This window comes from Ptiloglossa arizonensis, chromosome 5 (genome assembly GCF_051014685.1).
Source record: "Ptiloglossa arizonensis isolate GNS036 chromosome 5, iyPtiAriz1_principal, whole genome shotgun sequence".
In the NCBI taxonomy this organism is placed as follows: Eukaryota; Metazoa; Arthropoda; class Insecta; order Hymenoptera; family Colletidae; genus Ptiloglossa; species Ptiloglossa arizonensis.
In genome coordinates, this window is record NC_135052.1 from 25951403 (window position 1) to 25974904 (window position 23502).

At 33.2% G+C, this 23502-nt stretch overlaps 3 protein-coding genes across 8 annotated transcripts; all 3 read left to right on the forward strand.

Annotated features, from left to right (window-relative positions):
* The first annotated feature begins 16 nt into the window (after positions 1-16).
* LOC143146580 (uncharacterized) lies at positions 17-1811 on the forward strand. Its single transcript, XM_076311002.1, has 2 exons — positions 17-321; positions 391-1811. The coding sequence occupies exons 1-2, from the start codon at positions 119-121 to the stop codon at positions 1643-1645; spliced, it is 1458 nt and encodes a 485-aa protein (XP_076167117.1). The 5' UTR covers positions 17-118; the 3' UTR covers positions 1646-1811.
* A 63-nt stretch (positions 1812-1874) lies between these two features.
* LOC143146581 (mitochondrial import inner membrane translocase subunit TIM44) lies at positions 1875-4773 on the forward strand. 2 transcript variants are annotated; one of them, XM_076311003.1, is made up of 7 exons: positions 1875-1950; positions 2517-2681; positions 2750-2995; positions 3069-3273; positions 3339-3487; positions 3564-3927; positions 4003-4773. In XM_076311003.1, exons 1-7 carry the CDS (start codon positions 1948-1950, stop codon positions 4248-4250), a joined length of 1380 nt encoding a protein of 459 aa, XP_076167118.1. In that variant the 5' UTR covers positions 1875-1947; the 3' UTR covers positions 4251-4773. The 2 variants fall into 2 exon arrangements, with proteins under 2 accessions (XP_076167118.1, XP_076167119.1); XM_076311004.1 differs by lacking the exon at positions 1875-1950 and having other exon boundaries at positions 4003-4772.
* Positions 4774-5979: 1206 nt separating this feature from the next.
* Hyd (E3 ubiquitin-protein ligase hyd) lies at positions 5980-22860 on the forward strand. Of its 5 annotated transcripts, XM_076310999.1 has the most exons (38): positions 5981-6258; positions 7362-7562; positions 7651-7960; positions 8039-8247; positions 8320-8477; positions 8574-8773; positions 8847-9115; positions 9237-9391; positions 9465-9734; positions 9875-9988; positions 10071-10252; positions 10325-10442; positions 10511-10665; positions 10749-11037; positions 11123-11239; positions 11326-11499; positions 11586-11718; positions 11804-12026; positions 12100-12338; positions 12413-12537; positions 12623-12861; positions 12938-13101; positions 13181-13512; positions 13618-14026; positions 14165-14516; positions 14605-14821; positions 14906-14944; positions 17729-17961; positions 18039-18542; positions 19328-19510; positions 19657-20028; positions 20113-20298; positions 20629-20751; positions 20823-21032; positions 21162-21520; positions 21597-21803; positions 21899-22277; positions 22454-22860. In XM_076310999.1, exons 1-38 carry the CDS (start codon positions 6197-6199, stop codon positions 22664-22666), a joined length of 8424 nt encoding a protein of 2807 aa, XP_076167114.1. In that variant the 5' UTR covers positions 5981-6196; the 3' UTR covers positions 22667-22860. The 5 variants fall into 5 exon arrangements, with proteins under 5 accessions (XP_076167115.1, XP_076167114.1, XP_076167113.1 ...); XM_076310998.1 differs by having other exon boundaries at positions 5984-6258; positions 10334-10442; positions 14605-14944; XM_076310995.1 differs by having other exon boundaries at positions 5985-6258; positions 14605-14944.
* Positions 22861-23502: the final 642 nt, after the last annotated feature.

The window sequence follows — 23502 nt, forward strand, 5'->3', positions numbered from 1 at the left end:
TAGTTTCTTCCTTCAATGTAATTTGCATCTGTATATAAATTATATGAACCACATAAAAATATAATAATGATATAAATGTTATGTATAACATTGAAGTGTGAAAAAAAGAAATTGTAAAATGCATAACATTAAAAGAGTAGCATATAAGTTATTAAGAACATATAGTACTAAATTTCCATTTAAAACATCAAATGCTCAAGAAAAAAAAAATTTAAGAAAAATGAAAATATCCAAAAGTAATTCTGATGAATTTGAGGATGATTTGAGTCCATTTGAATTTGATTTTATGAACATAGGCAAGTCATACGATACGCATCAAAGGTATTTCAATGTTTAATATATTTCAATGCCTTTATACTTCAAATTATTTTAATAGCACATTGTTTGTAGGGAAATTCAGAAAACTAAAGAAAATATAAAGAGACATATTGTTAGGAATAAATACTTCAAAGAAGTACAACCTAGTTTTCTTACATTCATTGAAAAGGATCAAATACAAAGGCTACATAAAAGTGATCCACAAGAATGGACACCAGAGAAACTAAGCAAAAGCTTCCCAGCTTTACCTGATACTATAAAAAAAATTTTGAAATCAAAATGGGTACCAAAATCAGTTGAAACGGCTGTTAGATATGATAATAAAGTTGCTGAAAATTGGAAGAATTTTCAAAGTGGTAAATTGATAGTAAATTTTGACTTGAATGAACATTTAATGAAGTTTAAAGATAGAAAAATTAATTTGGTTGATAGGGAATTATTGATGAAAACAATTATACCACCAAAGATAGTATTTCCAAAACCAAAATCATCAATGTTTTCAAATATTGCAAATGAAATCACAAGTAAAGAACAATCTTTGCACAATCAAAGCTTAATTTCTTACACAAGTAACATAAACAATAGTGAAGAAGAATTAATTACTACAGACAAAGAAAGTATAAATATATCTGTGACACAAACAAATAAGTCTCCAAAGGCAATATATGATAACCGTACAAATAATGACACACAAAAAAGATTAATTTTCACTGAATTTATGAAAATGAAATTACAGCGATTATATGAAACATCCCCAGAGGAAGGAATAACATTATTAAAGTCATACAGAAAATATATAGAATCCATAAATTCAGAAAATATAAGTTTCAATGAATTAAGTGATAGTACAAAACAGGCAAATATAGAGGAAAAAGTTGATACTGCAGTAGAGACTCTGCCCAAGGAAAGTACATTAATAGTTAACAAAATTGAAACTTTATCCAAAACAATAACTGCAGAAAATACAATATGTAATAGCTTAGAGACTTCATGTAGAAGTTTCAATGAATTAAGTGATATTACAAAACAGGCCAACATAGAGGAGAAAGTTGATACTGCGGTAGAGACTTTGCCCAAGGAAAGTACATTAATAGTTAAGAAAACTGAAACTTTATCCAAAACAATAACTGCAGAAAATACAACATGTAGTAGCTTATCTACTTATGTAAAAAAATGGAACACAAGTATAGATACAACGTTTAAATATACAGAACGTATAAAAATACCTAAAAATGTATTTAAAGAAGGTATGACATACAGAATAAATGACTGTTATTATGACGATGATGGGGAATTTTTGTATAGAATACCAGGAGTAAGAAATTAACTGTTATTTAAGAAATAAAAGTCTGCAATTATTAATAGTGTCCAAACCAGTTTCATTTTTATACCTTATGAGCAAAGTATTAAAATAAATTTTTTAATTATACTTGTTCTTAATTATTAAATATAATATGTATATGTATATTTAAACAGTTTTAATATATATTCTTACTTATCCAAAAATAAAATATGTTACGTATTGTTCGTCCATAGTACGTCCAACTTTTTCTCAACAGATGTCCTACTCGTAGTAGAAGCATATTTTATGAAGATTTTTGATGCCGTTATAGATAAATCTTTCGTAAAATGGTAAATGATCTTGATTATTAACTAAATGTTTATATTTTATTTATGCGAGGCCAAAAATTAAGTATGCTTCTTCTCTTTTCTTCTGCTTAAATGTAGTTTCATAATATTTTATTTATAAACCGGTCATATTTTCCATGTCCTATCGAGGTTATATTCTTTCAGACAATTTATATTTACTATTTTCATGTCATTGCATCATAAAATTTTGATCTTTTAAAATTAACAGTTTAGGTTCTATTTCCTCTGAATTTTATGAAGGAATGTCGATGAATCAAGTAATTTTATACGAAACAAATGTACTCATGTAGTGTGATAATAATTATTTAAACATTATTTATCTTATAGAAATAGCTAATCTCTGTTTATAAACATATATTTGTAGAAAGGAAACAGTAAATTATAGTAGAAGCGAAAGATATAAACAATAGGTTTTTTAATAGAAAATTTTTTAGAATAATAGATTCATGGTTATGCTGCATAAAGCAAATAAGTTCACTATGTATATATGTTAAGTGAAAGTAGATTTTTATAGAGTCATCAAATTTATTGGAATTGCACTTTTGTAGTTTCAGAATTTTGCAGTGTGTAGGGCCAGTCTCATTAGTATTACACGTTCTGCACAATCAAAACGAAAAATTGGAAGTTGTTCCAAGAATCGTTCAATCTTATGTACTTGTAATGTGTCAATATCATCTCAATTACTTCAAACGGCAGATATGCAAGGTTTATCAGTGAGTTTCCTTTAAAGGTATTATTAAAAGAACGCTTATAAATGATTAATAATAATTTATTTTTTTAGGTTCGATTATATTCCAATCCAGCACGGAGACCTAGTTTTTTCTCCCAATTTCTTGAAAATATTAAGCAAGAGATGAAAAAGAATAAAGAAATGAAAGAGTCCTTGAAAAAATTTAGAGAGGAAGCAGAAAAGCTTGAACAATCAGATGCATTGAAATCTGCAAGACAGAAATTTCAAGCAGTTGAGTCTGAAGCCACTAAAAGTTCTGAAGTTCTTAAAGAAAAATTAGATTCTTTAAAAGAAAAGGTATAAATAGAAATATTTTTGCTGTATTAATAAAAATTAATTGTATAAACATTGGTTGAATTTTATTGTCTAGGTACATGAAGTTATTGAGGAAGCAAGTAAATCAGAATTAGGTAAGAAAGCTGGACAGATAAGTGAGGAAATATCAAAATCCGCAAAAGGGGCAGCAGAAACAATTACTGAAAAAAGTCAAGCTTTAGGTAAAACAAGTGCATTTCAAACAATATCACAAACTGCAGAAGTTGTGCGCGAAGAGTTGGATCCTCAGGGAATGCAAGGTATGCTAACTTAATGTATAAAATATACGAATGTAGAATAATGTTTTTTTTATTGAACACTATAGGAAAGGTTTACGTTCCATTGAAAAAATTGAGGAAAAGAAAAGATATAATAGAAACTGTAGATGATAAATATGTTGCACCCAATGCAGAGGCTATGGGTGTTGAATTACATAAAGATTCCAAATTTTACCAGTCGTGGCAAAATTTTAAGGTATGGATTTCAAAATGATATAGTCGTATTATGTATCACTCAAATTACTCATATTAGGTAATTGTATTTTTTGAAGGATAAAAATCCGTATGTGAATAAAGTTTTGGATTGGAAGATAAAATACGAAGAATCCGATAATCCTGTAATTCGTGCTTCCAGACTGTTGACAGATAAAGTTACAGATATAATGGGTGGACTATTTCAAAAAACAGAACTTTCAGAGACGTTAACAGAAATTTGTAAATTGGATCCAACTTTTGACAGAGTACAGTTCTTGAGAGATTGTGAAGTAGATATTATACCAAACATTCTTGAAGCAATGGTAAGGGGGAATCTTGAAATATTAAAAGACTGGTGTCACGAAGCCCCATATAATTTAATTGCACAGCCATTGATGCAAGCAGAAAAATTAGGATATCGTTTAGACAGCAAAATTCTAGGTATTTTTATATTTTGTATATATTTTTTCTTATTTTTTTTTATAGAAGTATGAAATAAAATATGCTTCATTTCAGACATTAATAATGTGGATTTAATAATGGGCAAAGTAATGGAGCAAGGACCAGTTTTACTAATCAGTTTTCAGTGTCAACAGATCATGTGTGTAAGGGATGCTAAGAATAATGTTGTAGAAGGAGATCCTGAGAAAGTAATGCGCGTCAACTATGTTTGGGTATTATGTCGTGATCCTACAGAACTTAATCCAAAATCTGCATGGCGTTTACTCGATATTAGTGCTACTAGTACACAGCAATTTGTATAGTGTATAATTCGTACGTGACACTAGTTAAAACTTTAAAAAATTAATGTGAATATGTGACTGGAGAACAAGTGAGACTTGACATGTGTTTCATTATTGCTTTCAATTTAATTGTATTGAGAAAGTGATCCTAATTGGGATTCACAATGTGTACATTAATCCATCAGGGATGGAATGCCAACTTCTATAATTTTAATAGAACAATGATGTTCAATCAGGGTCTATAGCTTAAGCTATAGAAATTTTACAAAGTGTGCAAAATGTTTTAATTGTTATAGATAAATAGAAAATAAAAATAAGTTATATCATAGTCATGTATTGAACAAAAAATTCATTTGTCTGATACTTTGTCATTATACTTGTCTGAGGTGTTTTAATAGTACTCATGCATTATTTGTGTTACAAAATGTACATTTTAATTTAAGATTGGTTTTTTTATGGTTATAACTGTTTCTGTATGTCAGAATAGTTAGTCAAGTATCAATGTAGTTTGTTATTTGACTATATTTTTTAGTCTTACGTATGTATACGGTCTAACGTGCGCAGATATTGAAAATTTTAGTAAACTTGTTTCTGTATATATTTGAATCTTGATATTTAAATGTCAAGTAATAGAAGGTATAACAATTTATACTGAATGCCAAATATTCTTTTTGTCATCGATACTTTAAGTTAAGTTCTAAACAAACAAAATATGTGAACGTTTTATTATTTAACAAAGTTGCACATTAGGCATAGAGTGTTTGTTAAAAGACAAAGTTGTATTATCTATAAGTGTACATATGTACAAGTTCATATTTATAGTGTTATAGTGTACAGTGCATAGTGTATTGACAAAACTAACAATTATTTTTTATAGATTGTAATATATAAATTAAAGTCACTCATTTCCAAGCTACAATAAATTCCTTAATACAATCAGTATTGTTTTTTCCAGTATAAATGAATTTAACATGTAAAAGTAAAAAGAAATTTACTTCCTTATAAAATTTCTACCTTATGAATATAATAACCACCAGTGTATTTTTAAACAATAAAAAAAAACAGAATTATACTCGAAAAGTTTCTTTTATATAATTTCATTTTATATTTGTCTTTTTTAGTGATATCTTGTTTATTTTGTTTTTTATTTTATAGTAGAATTATAATTTTATATTTAAAAAATATTTATGAAGGGTTTGAAACATTAAATTCTTTTTATAATATAATTTTAATGTTTTGTGTTCGAATACAACAGAATCGTGCCTCGATTAGCTATTTCTACAATCCCTCTTGTAGAAAATTAAAAATTGATTCTATATATTTCTCCAAAAAATGATTATCACATAATTATCGTAAAGTGTGCATATTTGTGTTGTAAGTATATATCAAAGCGCATTTATTGCAACAGTACACAAGTTGTATTAAATATCATTCATTAATTGAACATTAATGCGAAAAAATCATAAAATCAATAAACTTTCATGTGAGGAAAGATTATAATAATTAACATATTTTTGTATTATATTTATTTTGCTACATGAATTCTTCGAATTATTTTAGATACAACATTATAGAAAGTAACGATTACGGTAAGGTCGCCATTAGCGTAAAGTAGCTATTATACATATTTGCGATTAGTGACGCCTCTAAACGACGTAGAGGAAACATCTCGACTGATCTCGACCATAGCTGTGGCAATGTACAAAGAAATGGTTTACTGCGCGATATTACGTTTATGCACAATTTTCCGTGGATCGTGTGCGATATTGACACCCGTATAAGCGAGAAGATTCAGTGCATTTACGAATACACAAACGCTAACCCGGTTCGTTCGCCTTCGAGAACACGTAACTGGTTGTTTCCTCAGAAACATGGCCGAATATCGTTTCGACGGTGTGGTGAAATTGTGTGTACAGAATCATTAAAACGACATCCTGGCCTTTTGAATACGTTTAATCGCCGGTAATATGACGTCGATACATTTCGTCGTGCATCCGTTACCCGGAACCGACGATCAGTTGAACGATAGGTAAGAAGAACGGATTCGTTATCGGTTTCCCATTAATGTATCTATCATTTCGGTATGTCTGTCTTTCCTCTTCTACGTATTGAAACGTTTCGTTCGTTGTTCGTTGCTGAATATATGCTCGCTGATTTCGGTCAGTATATCTTTTCTTCTCTTTTTTCCATCAATGTTAAATCTTGTTATGGAGATGTTTGACTTTAACTAAACGGTGCAAAATGATTTTACATGAACCATGGGAGTTGTAAAAGTTTGTTGTCACATCGTTACGTACGGACATCGTGTGTCCGGGTTTGGAAATTTCTTGACGCTGCTAGTCATAATCGAAAGTTATATAGGTGCGGTTTAGGTGTCAAGAGGTCTTTTTTTCCTCTCTTTGTCTTTACACTGTTCGTTGCACCTGTAGGTTACGAGAAAAAAATTCGATTCTCTCGAATCGCGATTGAAGAAATTCTCTGCGAAATAAGAACGTTTATGACAAATGTGTCGTGCACATGAGTCATGAATACATATTTCAATGATTAATATGTTATTCTGCTCTTATATGATAAAATGTAATGTTTTTTTTTTATATTTCATATGTACTTTCTATGTTTTATCGGTCTTTTACAAAACTTTATTTTATGTAGAGTATATCTAATAGGAGACTATCAATAATAAATTAATTAATATTAATTTTGTAATTATTTTATTATCATCTATCTGATACAAAAATGCAAAAGAATTTTAGTATATTAATTTTTGTTACAAGTAATATCTACATTAATGTATGTTATTGAATGATCAAAAACAAATTCATAGTTTACATTGCTATTGTAATTATAGTAATTATTTTTGGATAATAATATTATCATGTCAGTACAAATTAAGTTTGGGTAGATGGTTTTTGTTGTTACGTAATCTAATATTTTTAATATAAAATTGAAGAAACTGTTCTCATCATTTATCACAATGTACAATTATGTATATATATTAAGCTGACATAACCTTAATGTGTGGTTTATTTGTGCAAATGAATTTTTGTTTTTGCTGTATTTTTGTCAATATTATTCAGAAAAATATAATTTAAATTATATATTTATTTGATTTATATTTTTAATTTTTTTTAGGTTGAAAGAAGTGGCAGAGAAAATCAACAGATATGGATTCGCAACGCTACCAGCATTTAGTGGATTAAAGATTTCAGTAAAGCGTATTGTTGTTGGACCAACACATATTGCTCTTCTTACAGAAGACCATAAAGTTTGCAGAGTTGCATTTACAGTATTGTCAGACAGATTGGACTTGAGCAAAAATGAACCAAATAGAAAGTAAGTTGAAATGAATGAAAAATTTCAGGAGGAAGATGAAGATAGAAAAAATTTTTGTTATGTATCATATATTTTTTTATTATTGTAGCACCAGTAAGAATCATGTTGGAAACTCCAATTCAGCATCAAATAGTGGTGGTAGTAGTGGAAGTGGAGGTAGAGGAATGTCTAGAACACGTGCAAGAATTATGCGTGGCAGTTCCCGAGGTGGTAGCAGTGGAGGAAGTGGAAATGCAGGTAGGATAGGCCCTCCAGGTGTAATTATGGGAGGAGGAAGCAGCAGCAGCTCGCGTCCCATTGCACCAGTACCTGCACCATTCGTACCGGAAGATCTTATCTCACAGGCTCAAGTGGTATTGCAAGGAAAAAGTCGCAATCTTATTATTAGAGAATTGCAGGTTTGTTATATTATAATGACCACTGTACAATGTGTTGGTAGTATCAGGGTTAGTGAAATATTGAAATATATTTTGTAGCGTACAAATTTAGATGTAAACTTAGCAGTAAATAATTTACTATCACGAGATGATGAAGAAGGTGATGATGCAGAAGATGCAGCAGATACATATGTCCCGGAAGAACTTATATCTTTATTAGATGGTGGTTCATTTAACGAACATTCTGTTATAATTGATGCAGATTCTATGTTCTCTGAAGATATGTTTGGATATACAGGAATGAGAAAGTAATTATTTTTTCATTATTTGTGGCTTATTTGGTAGAAGACATGATGTTTAAGCACATTTTATATTTTTAGTCGTGGAAGTTCTTCACGCAGAATAGGCAATGATAGAGAGAGTGAACGCGCATCTGAACGAGATCGCGATAGTTTTAGTAGATGGAGAGATCGTCAATATTGCGGACCACGTCGTTGGCTAGAAACAGCGCTTAAAGACTCGTGGGAAAAAGATACTGGTAAAAAATTTAAACAATAAATCCATATTAAATTTTATTAGTATTTTTGAATTATAGGTGTATGAATTTTAATAATATTTTTTAAAAATATATCAGATAACAAAAAGAAGGAGTTAGCTTCCCAAAGTCCATTATGGATATCAGAAGAATTGGAATGGTGGCATGAACGTAGCAGCGATCCTGCTCCTCGTTTCATACAGATCGCTTCGCTTTACAGTGAATTAATTGCTGTTTCTGTTGGTGGTCAGTTATATCAATGGAAATGGTCAGAATCTGAACCATACAAAGATCCAGAGGTATTTATTTTTAAAACAAACATTCATTTCAGTATTTTATAAGAGGAAGATAATAAATAGACACTTATTTTAGAATCCAAATATACATCATCCAAAAGCTCAGTGGTTAGCAATAACAACAGAAAAGATAGTTAATATATCTGCAACAGCAATTCGATGTTCCGTTAATACTGAAAGTGGCAAAGTAGCTACTTGGCTTGATGAGCTCCTGGGACATGTTGCTTCCCGTCTTGAACATCCAGCTCAAACTTTTACTGAATTTACATTAGACAAAATAATGTCACTCCATACTTGTGCTTTGTACACTGTTGCCAGACTTGAAAGTGGTACATTGTATTGGTGGTTGGTTGAAATTTTGACAATTTTTTCATTTTTTAATCAATTATTCTCTAAACTAACGACGTTATTGCTAGTGCTCGCTTGTATAACTATTTTTACATAATTTTTACATTTTTCTCCATAGGGGTGTACTACCTTTTGCACAGCGTAAAAAATTGTGGGAAAAGTACAAAGCTAAGTCGCGCAAACATAGACCATCGACAGTATCATCAAATGACATTAGTTATGGTACACATGTTTGCATGAAAAATAGTCCTATATATCAACCTGGAGCAATAGGTGCGTTGTTCAATAAAAACGGTTAAAATAATTGTATAACGTTGTAACTTATTAAATGGATATATTTTTTTAGGATTCACAATTGCTAATGGAGTTCCAAAAGTAGGACAATTACTAGCAGCAGCTTGGAATTTAGATTCTACTTGTAGATTTAAAGTTTTACCAGCTGGAAGTCACTTACCTAATGCTAACGCAGACAAACGCGAAACAAGTGGAAATAGTGGAACCGGTACTATTAATAAAACAAATCATAAAGAGACTGCCGATCGTCTTGATATGCCGCCACCTCCCTCACCAGCTTCAAGCACATGCAGCGATACTGGCAGCATTACAACAAGTCATAGTAAGAATTTAATAATTTTTAAAAATAATTTGAATACCATTAATAAAATGATAGTTCGGTTGTTAAAAAGTATTTAGCTCTTTTTGTAACTAATCGCATTTTTGAGATTAAATCTAACAATACAAATTTTAATTTTGTAGAGAGACAAAAACGGGTTACACCTCGAAATGAAGGAGAGACTGAACGAAAAGACGAAGAAGAATGGCAATTAAAAGACGTTGTTTTTGTAGAAGATGTTAAAACCGTACCTATTGGTATGTTTTTTTATAACGAACAATAGCATAAGAGTAGCACATTTCTGAAATTGTGCTATATTTTACCATTTTTTATGTGTAGGTAAAGTTATAAAAGTTGATGGTTGTTATGTTGCTGTGAAGTTCTTTTCAAAGGATTCAAAAGAAAAAGAGAAAGAAATTAAAGAGAAGGATTTCAATACATCGGATTTTAAAGATTTAACAGCAGAAGAATCAATCAAATTGTTGGCCGATTGTAGATTGTTAAGAAAAGACGAGTTACAGGTAAATTAAGTTGTTGCAAGTAAATCTTTACGTTTTTGAAAGTATAAATATGATAAACTATCACACGTGTAGGTGATAAAGACATCTATGAATCCAAGAGCTCCAGATTGTTTCCAACGAACTCCCAGAAGAGTAAATATTGTCGAAGGATCGAATGATAGTATTTTAACTATTGCTACAGATGGACGAGGTAGAACTTTGGGATGCATAATTACTGATCTTTGTTGATAATATTTCTTAGTAATTGATTATTTATAGGTATTCATGCAATTTTGAAAAGTGGAAACAAGTTGAGCTATGTTGTATATAATCTGAGTACTGGAAGATATGTACAAGATTGTTATATTCCATCAGATATATCGTCATTTTTTGGCTTACAGCCCCAAAATATAAACCTTATAAGTGCAGGAGAGGTATACTTTCATGATTTATATTATTACAATTGTAATAAATTAGTTTAAATTGTATATGGATACAATCAATTTTTATATTACAGAATATTGAGTGCTCTATGATCCTTAGAGATGGAAATAATACGATCTATCCGTTAGTAAAAGATTGTGCTGAGGCTATTCGTGATCCAAATTGGTTAGATTTAGTTCCAGTAATTTGCATTGGTGCTTCGACTATTCCCATACCAAGTTGCTCGAATTCACATACCAATATGAAAAATCAAGTTGCGGTTATTGCATTAGCATTTGATAACCTTTTACTAATGCCACGCATATTAAGGTGCGATTATGATAGTGTGAAACAGGTGTTTTGTAATTTGGAACAAGATCACAGTAAGTATGTTCATACATTTTTGTAGTCAAAATGTAGTCAACGAACAATACGAAAATAATATAATAATGCTTCATTTTTGTTTAGAAAACAATGCAGCGCAAATTCAAGCAATACTGACTGAACGTTGCGATGGTAATCGTAATATTTTGCATGCCTGTATCAGTATGTCTTCTCCAACTTCTAACAAAGAAAACGATCAAGGTATTGCATTCATTTATTTGCCTTATTTAATATCAAATATGCCGTAAGGATTATGGTATATTCTAATTTGATTTTTCATTTGAAAGGTATCGAACGTGAATTAGTGTCAAATACTGTTGACGGTGCATCTGCACCTATCGAGGAACCGATTCCAACTTTAAGTTGGCCACCCGAAGCATTTGATAACACATCAGGAGAAGAGGATAGTTTACTTAGTATTGGTGCTGCCAGTATATCTATGATGAATAAATCAGGTAAAAGTGTATTGAATGCCTTTTTATCTATATTTTGTTATCATTATAAGTCATATTATAAATTATTAAATACATATTTTCTTTATTTGTAGGTGTTGGAGCTACGTCAAATAATACTTATATTATAGATTCTGTAGAAAGAAGAAACAATGCATTGCTTATATTGAAGTATATGTGTGAAAGTAACGTATTAGCACCTCATCTGAAAGAACTACTTACAGCAAAGTAATTATCATGATGGTTAAAAAATTTATTAAACATAAAATATTGGTATACTTTGATAAAAATACTTTAATTCTTCTATCAACAGAGATGCTCAGGGTCAAACACCATTGATGCTTGCTGTGTCAGTCCGTGCATATCACGCAGCTCTTATCATATTGGACACTATTCAGAGAGTTGGAAGAGATCAGAAAGAATGTTCAGCCATGATACTTCCTCCTGACGCGAATCCAGATTTGTCACCGCTGTTTGTTACTTGTTGTAACGATACCTGTAGTTTCACTTGGACTGGGGCGGATCATATTAATCAAGTACTCTATCATCCAATACGTTTGAACAATCGTGTGATTCAAATTCTCTTTAATAAATGATTTTTTTTTTCAGGATATTTTCGAATGCAGAACTTGCGGCTTAACCGGGTCTTTGTGTTGCTGTACAGAATGCGCTCGCGTTTGTCATAGAGGACACGATTGCAAATTAAAAGTAACATCTCCTACGGCTTATTGTGATTGTTGGGAAAAATGTAAATGCCGCGCTCTCATTGCTGGTCATCAGGGTGTTCGTTATCAGCTTCTATGTCGTTTGGTAGTTAATACCGATCTTGCCACGAAAATAAATTCACGGTAAGGAGATGAATAGAGAATCATTGAAAATTGAAATTGAATAAAATTAACGAATCTATTTTTTAACTTTGTAGAGGAGAAAGTATTTTGCTATTTCTGGTTCAGACTGTAGGAAGACAATTGGTGGAACAACGACAATGCCGTTCAGCACCTCGACCGCGCTCGACGTCTGCAAGCCGCAAAGGACCGTCATCTGATGGTAATTTTTTGTTATTTAAACACGATAATAATGATATCGAGTTTAATTGGAAGTCATTGAATAATAATGGTCAAATGTGAAACAGGTTTGAGCCAGGACTCGGCAGACATGCCGGATCATGACTTGGAACCTCCTCGTTTCAGTCGGAAAGCTCTAGAAAGACTATTGAATGACTGGCCAGCTGTTCAGTGTATGATTATGACAGGAGTGACTGTGAACGGTAACGATCAATTATTTGGAGATCAGGGACAGTTGTGTCGACAAAGCGGTACTGCATTACTCGATAAATTTACTCACTCATTCTTGGTCAAGTGTAGTGCGGAGGTAAGAAAGAATATTTTTCATCATATAAACTGGACAATAAAGTATTTTCGATATACTGTATAAAATTCTGCCATAGATGCTGAATGCTCTTTTAACAACCCTAATACGAGAATTACAAAATGATTCTGTGCCTGGACGACAAGAAGAAGCGAATAACGTTGCTCGTCGATTTGTTCGATCTGTGGCTCGAATATTTGTAATTTTTACAGTAGAAATAGCACCGGTAAAAAAGGGAAGAAGGTACGAAACGATTCTTAACTATGAATTAACTTAACTTCTGTATCTTTTTTCTATGTTCTTCTTTGAATGTACATTTCAGCGCTAGCCAAGCCTCGCATCCTTTGATAAAATGTCGCAAAGTTTTCAACGCGTTGATTAAATTAGCTGTTGAGGAATTATGCGAAATAGCCGATTCATTAATAGCACCAGTAAGATTAGGTGTTGCACGACCGACGGCGCCATTTACATTGACCAGCTCGGTGATCGAAGTGATCAACGGCTCGGAGGACTTGTTCTCCATTGAACCATTGATACCTCACAGTGGTGTGAGCTCTCAAACTCTAGACGCTACTTTGCAGACGCAACAGGGAAACAATAATATAACAATTGCTAGAGATGTTTCTGCTATGGACGAGGCAGAAGGTGGTGAAGGTACACGTAAACGAGTAACAGCATCTGTAATGATTTTAATTTTGAATAAGTAAAAATTGATGCTGTTGATCTTAAATGAAAACATAATATTCATTTATGGAATAGAGGTACCTATGGATGTGGATGGCGACATAAGCGAACACGAAGAATCGGGAGTTTCCGGAACAGTCGCTGGTCAACCGTTAGGTGAAATCGATAGCAACGCAGGCGGCGTGGGCGAAGAACAAGCAGGGGATGGCGAATCAGACACAGAGCTCGATCTTCTAGCGGAAGCGGAAACGGAATCGGATTCCGACGACAATCATAGTAATCAAGATGCGGCATCTGCGCAACGCAGCGTACAGACTGGTGCTACGGCAGGTTCTGACGGTGGAATGGGATCTATTTTATTGTTTCCGGAGGACGAATCCGGTGAATCAAGCCAACAGGAAGACGATGAGAGCGAAGCGGGAGAAACCGACGAACAGGATAACGAGGACTTTCAGATGGGTGACGAGCAATTGGAGCGTCGAAGGTAAAAATGGTTTTTCCTTTTTCTATTTTTAAATAACATGGATATGCAACAGGAACATTAAAAGGCTTTGCAACAGAGACCTGCTGGCATGGTTTCATTTCGTTAGGCATTAATAATAAAAACTTATCCTTATTCCAGTGGTTCATCCGGCGGTCATTTACATCGTAATAATCTCGCGCCTGTTTCTATGCAATGGGCAATACGTAATCGCGAAACAAATACGCGCACAACAGGACTGAGAGTAACAGGTGGCAGTAATCTGGTTTTTATTGACTCTGCATCCTTAAGACGTACTACCGCAACATCTGCTGTTGCAGCTGCACAAGAACCAATTACTATGAGTACCACTCCCTGTTGTTTGGCACGTGCATTTGGAATTGTTATTCGACAGATAGCTAATCTTTTGGTTATGATGCAAGATTATAAAACGCTGGCACCATTTCTGCCGCAGTTGATGGAAATTTCTTATCAAGATGCGTTGAACTTGCAGGTATGGCTACATCTAGAACTAATCCAAACGTAATGAAGTTTATGAAAAGCATGGTGTGCCGCAACACTGATGTTTCAAATGATCACAGATGTATCTCGAATCGCATTTGAAACCTACATGGGATTGGCTACTTACGGTAATGGACGCCACAGAGGCGCAACTAAGATTCGGAGTCTCTTTGACTCGTAGCGCGGATCCCACGCATCCGGAACACCCGTTGAACAATGCTCCATCGTTCTCTGGAAGCAATTACACTGGTTTACTAAACACAGCGGCTTTGTCGTTGACATTACAATCTAATACAGGTCGGAATCAACGCAGTGGTATCGCTACGAGCTCCAATATCTCCACTCCACAAGCTTCTACAAGACTCACCGTTGGTTTTGCAGGCGTTGGCGAACCTTCGCGAAACATTAGGGAACGCGAAGGTGCGTATCATAAACCTCGTATCGTCTACAACAGGCATGTTCAATGAGGTCGCTCGTGGGCAAGAGCAAGCGTCGCTGTTCGTGAGTAGAGCTCGGGCAAACACATTTGATGTTATAGCAAGGAATAACGGGTGGGAACGTACGTTTAACCCATTTGCATTATCGGTCTGTTTAGGCTGTCGCGTTCAAACATTAGCGACGTTCAACTGACGACTGACCCGTATCACCGCGAGCGGTTGATCGTATGTGCAGTAACGAGCATCAAAATTATTTATGGAGTTTATTAACAATATACTGTTTAAAACGATTAATACACAATATTATATAGCAAAATATTTTTTTATAGGCTTTTTTGCGTGTCGCGCGAATTTTTGCGTGCCGCAATACTCATAGTGGCAGTTTGAAAGATTTTCACAAAAGAGTAAAACTTATTTAGAATATACTGATGTATATCAAACTAATGGAACCAAAAAGTTCTCAGAAATGGTTAAACATACCAGTTGCAACTGGTAAAATGAGAGTCGTAGGCTCGCAGAATATTCCACGCTCGATGATAGTGGACAGTCGTAGGTTCGCGTATTATTCCGCGCTCGGTGATAGTCAACAGTCGCCACTCGCGTATTATTCTGCGGTCGGTGATAGTGTACAGTCGCGACTCGTGGATTATTCCGTGCTTTGTTGCAAATGGGTTAATTCTTTTACAGCTGCAGCACGTATGTGTGGTTTTATTGTTTTAGTCGCAGCACATACTCGTTACGTAGAAGTTTTCAGAAGAATCTATTTTTTGTTTAACATTCGAATTGTCGTGTGTGCTCTATTAGCACATATTAAGTGTGGGTGACACATACGACTTTCGACCGGCAGTTACAATGTTAAATCATATTATTAAACATACGTTATAAACAAATTATATAATCACTAACGACCGACATGTTAAACTTACAGTGTTCCTTCATAATACTTACATTGAATGAACTCTAAACGTTATTGTTATAGTAATGACACAAAATACATTCGTATACCATTAAACTAATGAATATTTCTATTTTTCACACTGTAACTTGTACGAATTACATTAAAAAGCCGTTTATGTACTAAATTTACTGCAACATTTTAAAGCGCATTTTTAATAATGTTTAGTTTGCGTGATTTGCACACACATGCGCGCTCTATATTCATAGAGTACTCTATTACAGTTGTGTTGCCTTCAGAAGGCGTAGTTTAACTTCCCAGGTACAGCGAAATGTGCCCATACGAGCATCGAGTTGGATATGCCTGTTTTACTATAATATATTTTTTATGCATAGAAAACAATTTATTTGGTTTAGAAAAATGTTTTTGAAGATACATTATTTAGTTCACACCCGAATTGAACAAAATACATAATAAATTTTGTAAAATAAATAAACATGTAATATAAAGAGAAACAAGAAATAGATTGAAATAAATTTAAAAATATTTGAAGGAATCATCTTGAAATATGAAAGACAACCAAAGGTTTTTTTCTTTTTTTTTTACAATGGTTTTATTTAGTTTGTGCTTTTACATTTGTTTACTTTTAAGATGATTTTTGCACAATTATGATCTCTGGACAAATTGGTAGTCTCTGATATTTCAAAGTGACTTTTCCAACATTCTTGAATTTATTTTGATTTTTTTATATTTCTTGCTTCTTTTTCACATTCTATATTTATTTATTATATAACACTTATTTATGTGTATATGTATCAAAGACGGTTGAAAATTCAATAGTAAACGTTTTACAAAATTTATTATAAATTTTGTTCAATTTACATATGGACTAAATAATGTATATTCAAAAAAATACAGAATAATTGTTTTAACTCTTTTTCATTAAGCCTCAGAGTAATAAAAGATGGAATTAATTTTATACAAAGTTTAAGATGTATTAAAATTATTAAAATAGCAAACATTGCTAAATAATGAGCAAGCAAATTATTTTTAAAGTAAGATAAATTTTCTTAGTTGTCTTCAAAACATGAAAAATTTGACGTCGAAATTGAATTTAAAATTAGTGAAAATAAACAGTTCAAATAAAAGTATAGTTTTAGAATTTTTTAAATAAATATTCATCTCTATAAACACTATGGTGAGACGCGTCGCTGAAGGGTTAATTTATTTGGCCATCATTTTATTCATGTTTGATGTAAACGTGATTTTACGCAATATTCACCAAGCATTTCTATATGAAAATAAAAAATTAATTTATCATAACTTATAAGAGATACAAGACCAACATAGAAACTTTCTTCTATTTAGCAGTGTATTTATTGAATCTCTAAAATAAAACAAAAATGTTATTTGTTTACTTCTACGAGGTAAAACACATAAGCATTTCTTGCTATGAGTCCAACTTATAGATGCACACTTTGACTTAAATCACGCGCTACGAATTTAGCTCGTTATTTCAGTCGAATGAATTAAACCAGTGTTTCCCAACTTATGTGTCGCGGAAAAATTTTACATTTCTAGAATTTTATTATTCTTTTGATAATTTTCATTAAACAAATAACTTTATTTTAATTTTGTTTGTCTCCGTTGTATTTAATACAATTATTTCTTTTGTAATAAATATAAATATATATACGAAAAGTGTATTACAATCGTGACAATTTTAAATATTTTTATTTTAAAAATTATTGTCCACCGCAGAAAATTTTATTAAATTCAAAGTATGTCGTTGATAAAAAAAAGATTGGCAAACACTGGATTAAGCTAATCGCATATTTTTCGAGTTGAAAAATTAATTGATTTTTATTTCAGGTGGCGATGCACATTCGGCGCGACGTGAATTTTTATCGTATTGTTTGTCCTTAATGCGTGCCCACAATGGCGAACACAGAGACAGCTTGCCGGTGTTAGACGTCTCCGCTTTGAGACACGTAGCGTACGTATTCGACGCGTTGGTATATTACATGCGTTCACTCTCAGAACCGATGTCGTCACGCGGAGAAACACAAAAGGAGTCCTCAAATTACTCGGGTTGGAACGATCAGGTTTGCAGAATATTTCTTTTTTTCTATCGTTGGTCAAACTGACAATGCTTCAAATACAAATTATTTACACGTTTCAGGATGAGAACGATAACGACGAAGGGGAGGAATACAATTCCCCGGTACCTACTGCAATGGAGACAGACTCGGTTGATTATCCTGATTTACTTCAGATTCCTACTTGTGGATCCGGAAATAACAGTAACAGCACTCCAAAAGGAAGGAAACATCCCTTCCTCCAAAGATCAGACTCGACGTTGTGTCTTGGTTGTCCACCACTTGATCCTTTCGATACTGTTATGAGCGAGGCTCTACCATTGGCTGATCAACCGCATTTACTGCAACCCCACTCGAGGCGCGAAGATCTTTTCGGTATTCCGAAACAGCCCGCAACGAATGCGGGCCCTAATCAGAACCCCTTGGCAGGATTGCCCACAAGGCTCAGTCTGTCTGCTCGAAGCGCTGATAGTCAGAATACCGTTACGCCAACGTTCAGTCAAGTCATCCAAGGACCTGCCTTCGCGTCGTCAGACGCAAGACGCAGTTCTGTGTCAGTTGGAGAGTCAACGACCGCAAAGTACACGGTAATGTCGTCGTATGTAGGAGAACTGGATGAATTGTTACAGTAAACCCTCGTTAAAATGTCGTGTGTGTCCCTCGATAAAACTTACCGAGTCACAGCCGCCATTGACCCGGATGACCGACAGACGTGGATTTAAAAGCGGATTTAAAGTTGAAAGTAATTGCAAAAAGGAAGTCAGTGTGGCAGCTACCAATACGAAACTAAAAATGTTTATATTTCTTACCTCTTTCATGAGAATATATTAACAGATTGGTCATATTGATCTCTTAAAAGAAGTTTAAATACGACAGTATTTGGACCGTATTTCCTTGTACGTTGTACGAATTACTTTTAAAAACCATTTAATTGCATACGATGAAAAATAATCTCATGAAGGTACAGTGAGAAATGTGTAAGTTGTCAGACCAATACGTTTGACAGGATCACCTATAATACAGAAGTCACTCATAACTAGGGTCTTAGCTTGAGATACAAAAGGTTGATACCTGGAACAAATTCGCTACCAGCTCCTCTTAAAATATTTTAAGCGGACTCGACAATGTACGTTGTAACGAGGGATTACTGTATATATTTTCCGTTAAGATTCGCATATGAACGACGGTGTTCGTTTTCAGTTCTATATTTCGTTCCATTGTTCTAAGCAAGATTGCTCACGCAAATGGGTTTTTCTGTGTTTTCTTCTCCTCCTCTCTCTATTTTAAACATTTTCATTACAATTTTTTGCAAATGAAATGTGATTTTTACGTTAGAGCAATAAAATATGTGGATTTACTTTGCACATTATAGGAGAAGACAAAATCGTTTAATCACACAAACGATAATCATTCGCTTGTCGCGGAACAAATCGATCGAGCTCCGATTATAGTCTCTACTAATAACCAAAATGATCAGACAACAGGAAGTACCAAAAATAATAAGGATGTATGTAAAACGAATAGAAGCGTTATTGTTAGAGCTGGCACCGTTTCGGTAAATATGCGATACGATATATTTTCATTAAAATTAACAAAAGAAAAAACACAAACGTTAAAAAAATCTTAAAATCTATAAACATTTAAACGTCGCATCACCTGCGTGTTAAACATATTGGATGAATAATTTGTTCTATTTTAAAGGAAACAAGTACGAATAAAGCGGGCGCACCGGAAGTGTTGGTCGTGTCGACCGTCGAAACTCAAAATGTGTCCGAGGATGTTGATCCAGCAGGCTCGAATCAAGAAATATCAGCTCACGAAACGGTCGAAACAAGTCCAGTGGAAAACGCCAGAGCAGTTTCGTCAATTGGAACGAATATTTCACATAACATTTTATTGGGACGTTGGAGAATGTCCCTTGATTTATTCGGACGTGTTTTCATGGAGGATGTTGGCTTGGAAGTTGGCTCGGTTGTATCCGAATTAGGTGGATTCCCGGTAAAAGAAGCAAAATTCCGTAGAGACATGGAGAAGCTTCGAAATTCGCAACAAAAAGATATCACTCTGTTGAAAGTAATTAATCACAATATCTTAGGTTTTCTTAAAAAAAAGAAATACAATAATCGTATATATCATAAAATACATCTTCTGTTTAAGCTCGAACGAGACAGAACCCAGCTACTAGTACAAACAATGAAGGAATTAAACACACAGTACAATTTATATAATAGGCGTGCCTCTAATACACCGCCTTTAGCAGTGAATCGCGTTAAAGTGATTTTTAAAGATGAACCTGGAGAAGGTTCGGGAGTTACCAGAAGCTTTTATACTGCTATCGCAGAGGTTTGTAATATTAAAAAGGAAGTTCATTATTCTGTTATCGTAATAAAAAAAAATTACCATTCTTTTTGGTTTTGTATTGTGAATTAAATTTAAATATGTCTTATATTCAATTCGATATAATGCAATGCATTAAATGTTCAAGACAGTGTATTGATATGATAAATGAAATAATACTGATGCTGCATAATGATGGAAATAATATTTGGCAAAAATCAAATTGCCAAACACTGTTTCTTCGATTCAGAGATCATTTAGAGATCATTCGATGTTGCATTAGCAGTGTTTCTATATGTTGTAGAAAGTAATACAAGTATGTAATCTTTTCTACAGGCATTACTCGTAAATGAAAAACTGCCTAATCTTGAAGCAGCACAAGTGGGATCAAAATATACGCAATATAATGTACTTCAAAAATTAAAAAGTCGAGATCGTGATCGTGATTTAAGACGGCAAGTGAGTATAATACTTGCGAGAAGAATCAAAAGTATTTATGTTCTTCATTCATAAGATCTACTTTATTTTAGAATCCTCGATCTTCTGGAAAGTGTCGTGAGACACGTAGAACATTATCTTTTGAAGCTCGTTCTTTTCATCCATCTGGCTCTGTCGAAGGAAGCAGTAGTTCCGGACCCGGTAGTTCGTCCTCTAATTCTCATCCGTTACCTGTTAGTCACCCAATTAACGATCATTTGACCATGCATCAACAACAACTCGGCGACAGACTATATCCAAAAGTAATTAAACATTTTGTGTATACGATCATCTATAATAAATGTCATAATAGCATTGAACATTTATCATTACAATATTTATGGAAACAAATGTAACAAAATTTATGTTTCTAATGTTGTTTTGCTGTTCAGGTCTACGCATTGCGACCCGCATTGGCTGAAAAAATAACTGGCATGCTATTGGAACTGTCGCCTGCTCAGCTGTTGATGTTATTAGCATCAGAAGAGGCTTTGCGGCAAAAAGTAGAAGAAGCATTTGAATTGATTCATAGTCACAGTCAGGATTTAGCAAGCGAAGCGTTGTTGGATCTCGACGTATTCAGTTTAACAGCACGTTGTGGAGCTAATAAGAAAAAGATTGAAAATAGCATTCTGGATGATACCGAAGACAATGCTCCTCTTTTTTACTCGCCAGGAAAGAGGGGTTTCTATACACCGCGACAAGGAAGGGCAAGCTACGAACGATTGAATGCTTTCAGAAACGTGGGCAGGTTGGTAGTAAAATCAAAAGAATAGTAAGGAAACTAGACGACCCTGAAACACTAATTAATGAAATTTCTTCTTCAGACTTATAGGATTGTGTCTTTTACAAAACGAGTTGTGCCCGATATTTTTGAATCGTCACGTAATAAAATACATTCTAGGTAGACCAATACGATTCCATGACCTTGCGTTTTTTGACTCTGTAATTTATGAAAGCCTGAGACAACTTGTTATTGATTCTGAAACCAAGGATAGTAACAGTTTATTTTCTGCTCTTGATCTTATGTTCAGGTGAGTCCAAGTTTCGGACATTTGTCATTGAAGAAATTCTCATATTCTTATAATGAATTTCGTCGATCGTTTACGATATGTCTTGTCAATTCCAGTATTGACTTGTGCCCCGAAGAAGGGGGAGGATCAATCGAACTTATACCTAACGGTCGTGACATAGTAGTAACAGCGAGTAACGTTTATGATTACGTACGGAAATATGCCGAAGTTCGTATGATTAAAGTACAAGAAAAAGCATTGCATGCAATGAGAGAAGGGGTGTTTGATGTGCTTCCGGAAGGAGCACTCGACGGTTTACTATCTGAAGACTTTCGGCTTCTGCTAAATGGAGTTGGTGATATTAACGTCTCTGTGTTAATATCGTACACCTCGTTCAACGATGAATCAGGAGAATCTGTGGATAAATTAGCAAAATATAAACGATGGTTGTGGTCTATCGTCGAAAAAATGTCGCATACAGAACGACAGGACTTGGTAAGAATTATATCGCAGTTTGTTCGCAGTATTGAGCTCGTTTTTAGAAAATTTTCAATTCTTCATTTTCATAGGATATTGATAATATATGTGCATCTAAGAAGATAAATCTTCGTGTAATATGCACTAGTATTTCTTTTGTATAATTTCTATTTTCTTTTCTTATTGTATTGTAGGTGTACTTTTGGACAGGATCACCAGCATTACCGGCAAGTGAAGATGGTTTTCAACCAATGCCAAGTGTAACATTGCGGCCAGCAGATGATGCTTACCTACCAACTGCAAATACATGTATTTCTCGACTATACGTTCCATTGTACAGCTCTCGTCACATATTAAGACATAAACTACTTCTTGCTATCAAGGCAAAGAACTTTGGATTTGTATGAATATATATATATATATATATATGTATGTATATATACATATATGTATGTATGTATGTATGTATATATATGTATATATTATACATATGTCTGTATGTATATGTATATATACACATATGTGTATATATATACATATATATATGACCATGTTTGTGCGCAATAGCCCTAAAAAGAAGTCACACTATTGATAATGATATAAGAAAAAAGTTGTATGTTGTTATTTTTTTCCTTCCTAGAAAAAAATTTATAACATTTATAAATTTATAAGGTGTAATTATGAATTCTAATTTCTCTTATTGAAAAAGTGGTTTTCATCATGATAAGATTTTATGTTAAAGTGACATCATTAGTCTTTATAGTGATCGAATAAAACTTTCTCAAAAATCATAATTGAACAATTTGATTAATAACACCCTTATATCATCCATGAGAAATTTTGTTGAATTATTGCATCGTAGAAGCACGTAAGCTTGTGTCTTTTGTTAGAAATTTTAAGAGATTATTATACAATTAAAAACTTCTTTTATTAGGCATGTTTAAGATGTAACATAAAATGTTGACAGGAAATTGTTTTTTTTTTTTTTTTAATGCACACCAGTAGTAATAACTGTTTTCCTGGGTATCAGCATGTTGTTGATTATAATACATATTGTAAAAATCAGACTACAACACGAATACAGATTACAAAATATGAGGTTTGATATTTAATAATAGTGAAAATTACGTAGTGTCATGTAAAAAACTGCTTTTATGAATGAAAGTGACGTTAAAATATCTACATAAAATCACATGTAATTTAAAAGATACATATATTCTTTGGACGTTGAATCCCAAATTGA

Coding starts and splice junctions, on each gene's coding strand:
- LOC143146580 (XM_076311002.1), top strand. CDS start 119: ATGCATAACATTAAAAGAGTAGCATATAAGTTATTAAGAACATATAGT. Junction 322..390: donor TCATACGATACGCATCAAAG/GTATTTCAATGT, acceptor CATTGTTTGTAG/GGAAATTCAGAAAACTAAAG.
- LOC143146581 (XM_076311003.1), top strand. Junction 3,488..3,563: donor AGTCGTGGCAAAATTTTAAG/GTATGGATTTCA, acceptor TATTTTTTGAAG/GATAAAAATCCGTATGTGAA. Junction 3,928..4,002: donor TTTAGACAGCAAAATTCTAG/GTATTTTTATAT, acceptor GCTTCATTTCAG/ACATTAATAATGTGGATTTA.
- Hyd (XM_076310995.1), top strand. CDS start 6,197: ATGACGTCGATACATTTCGTCGTGCATCCGTTACCCGGAACCGACGAT. Junction 9,116..9,236: donor AGTGGTACATTGTATTGGTG/GTTGGTTGAAAT, acceptor TTTTCTCCATAG/GGGTGTACTACCTTTTGCAC. Junction 11,719..11,803: donor AAAGAACTACTTACAGCAAA/GTAATTATCATG, acceptor TTCTATCAACAG/AGATGCTCAGGGTCAAACAC.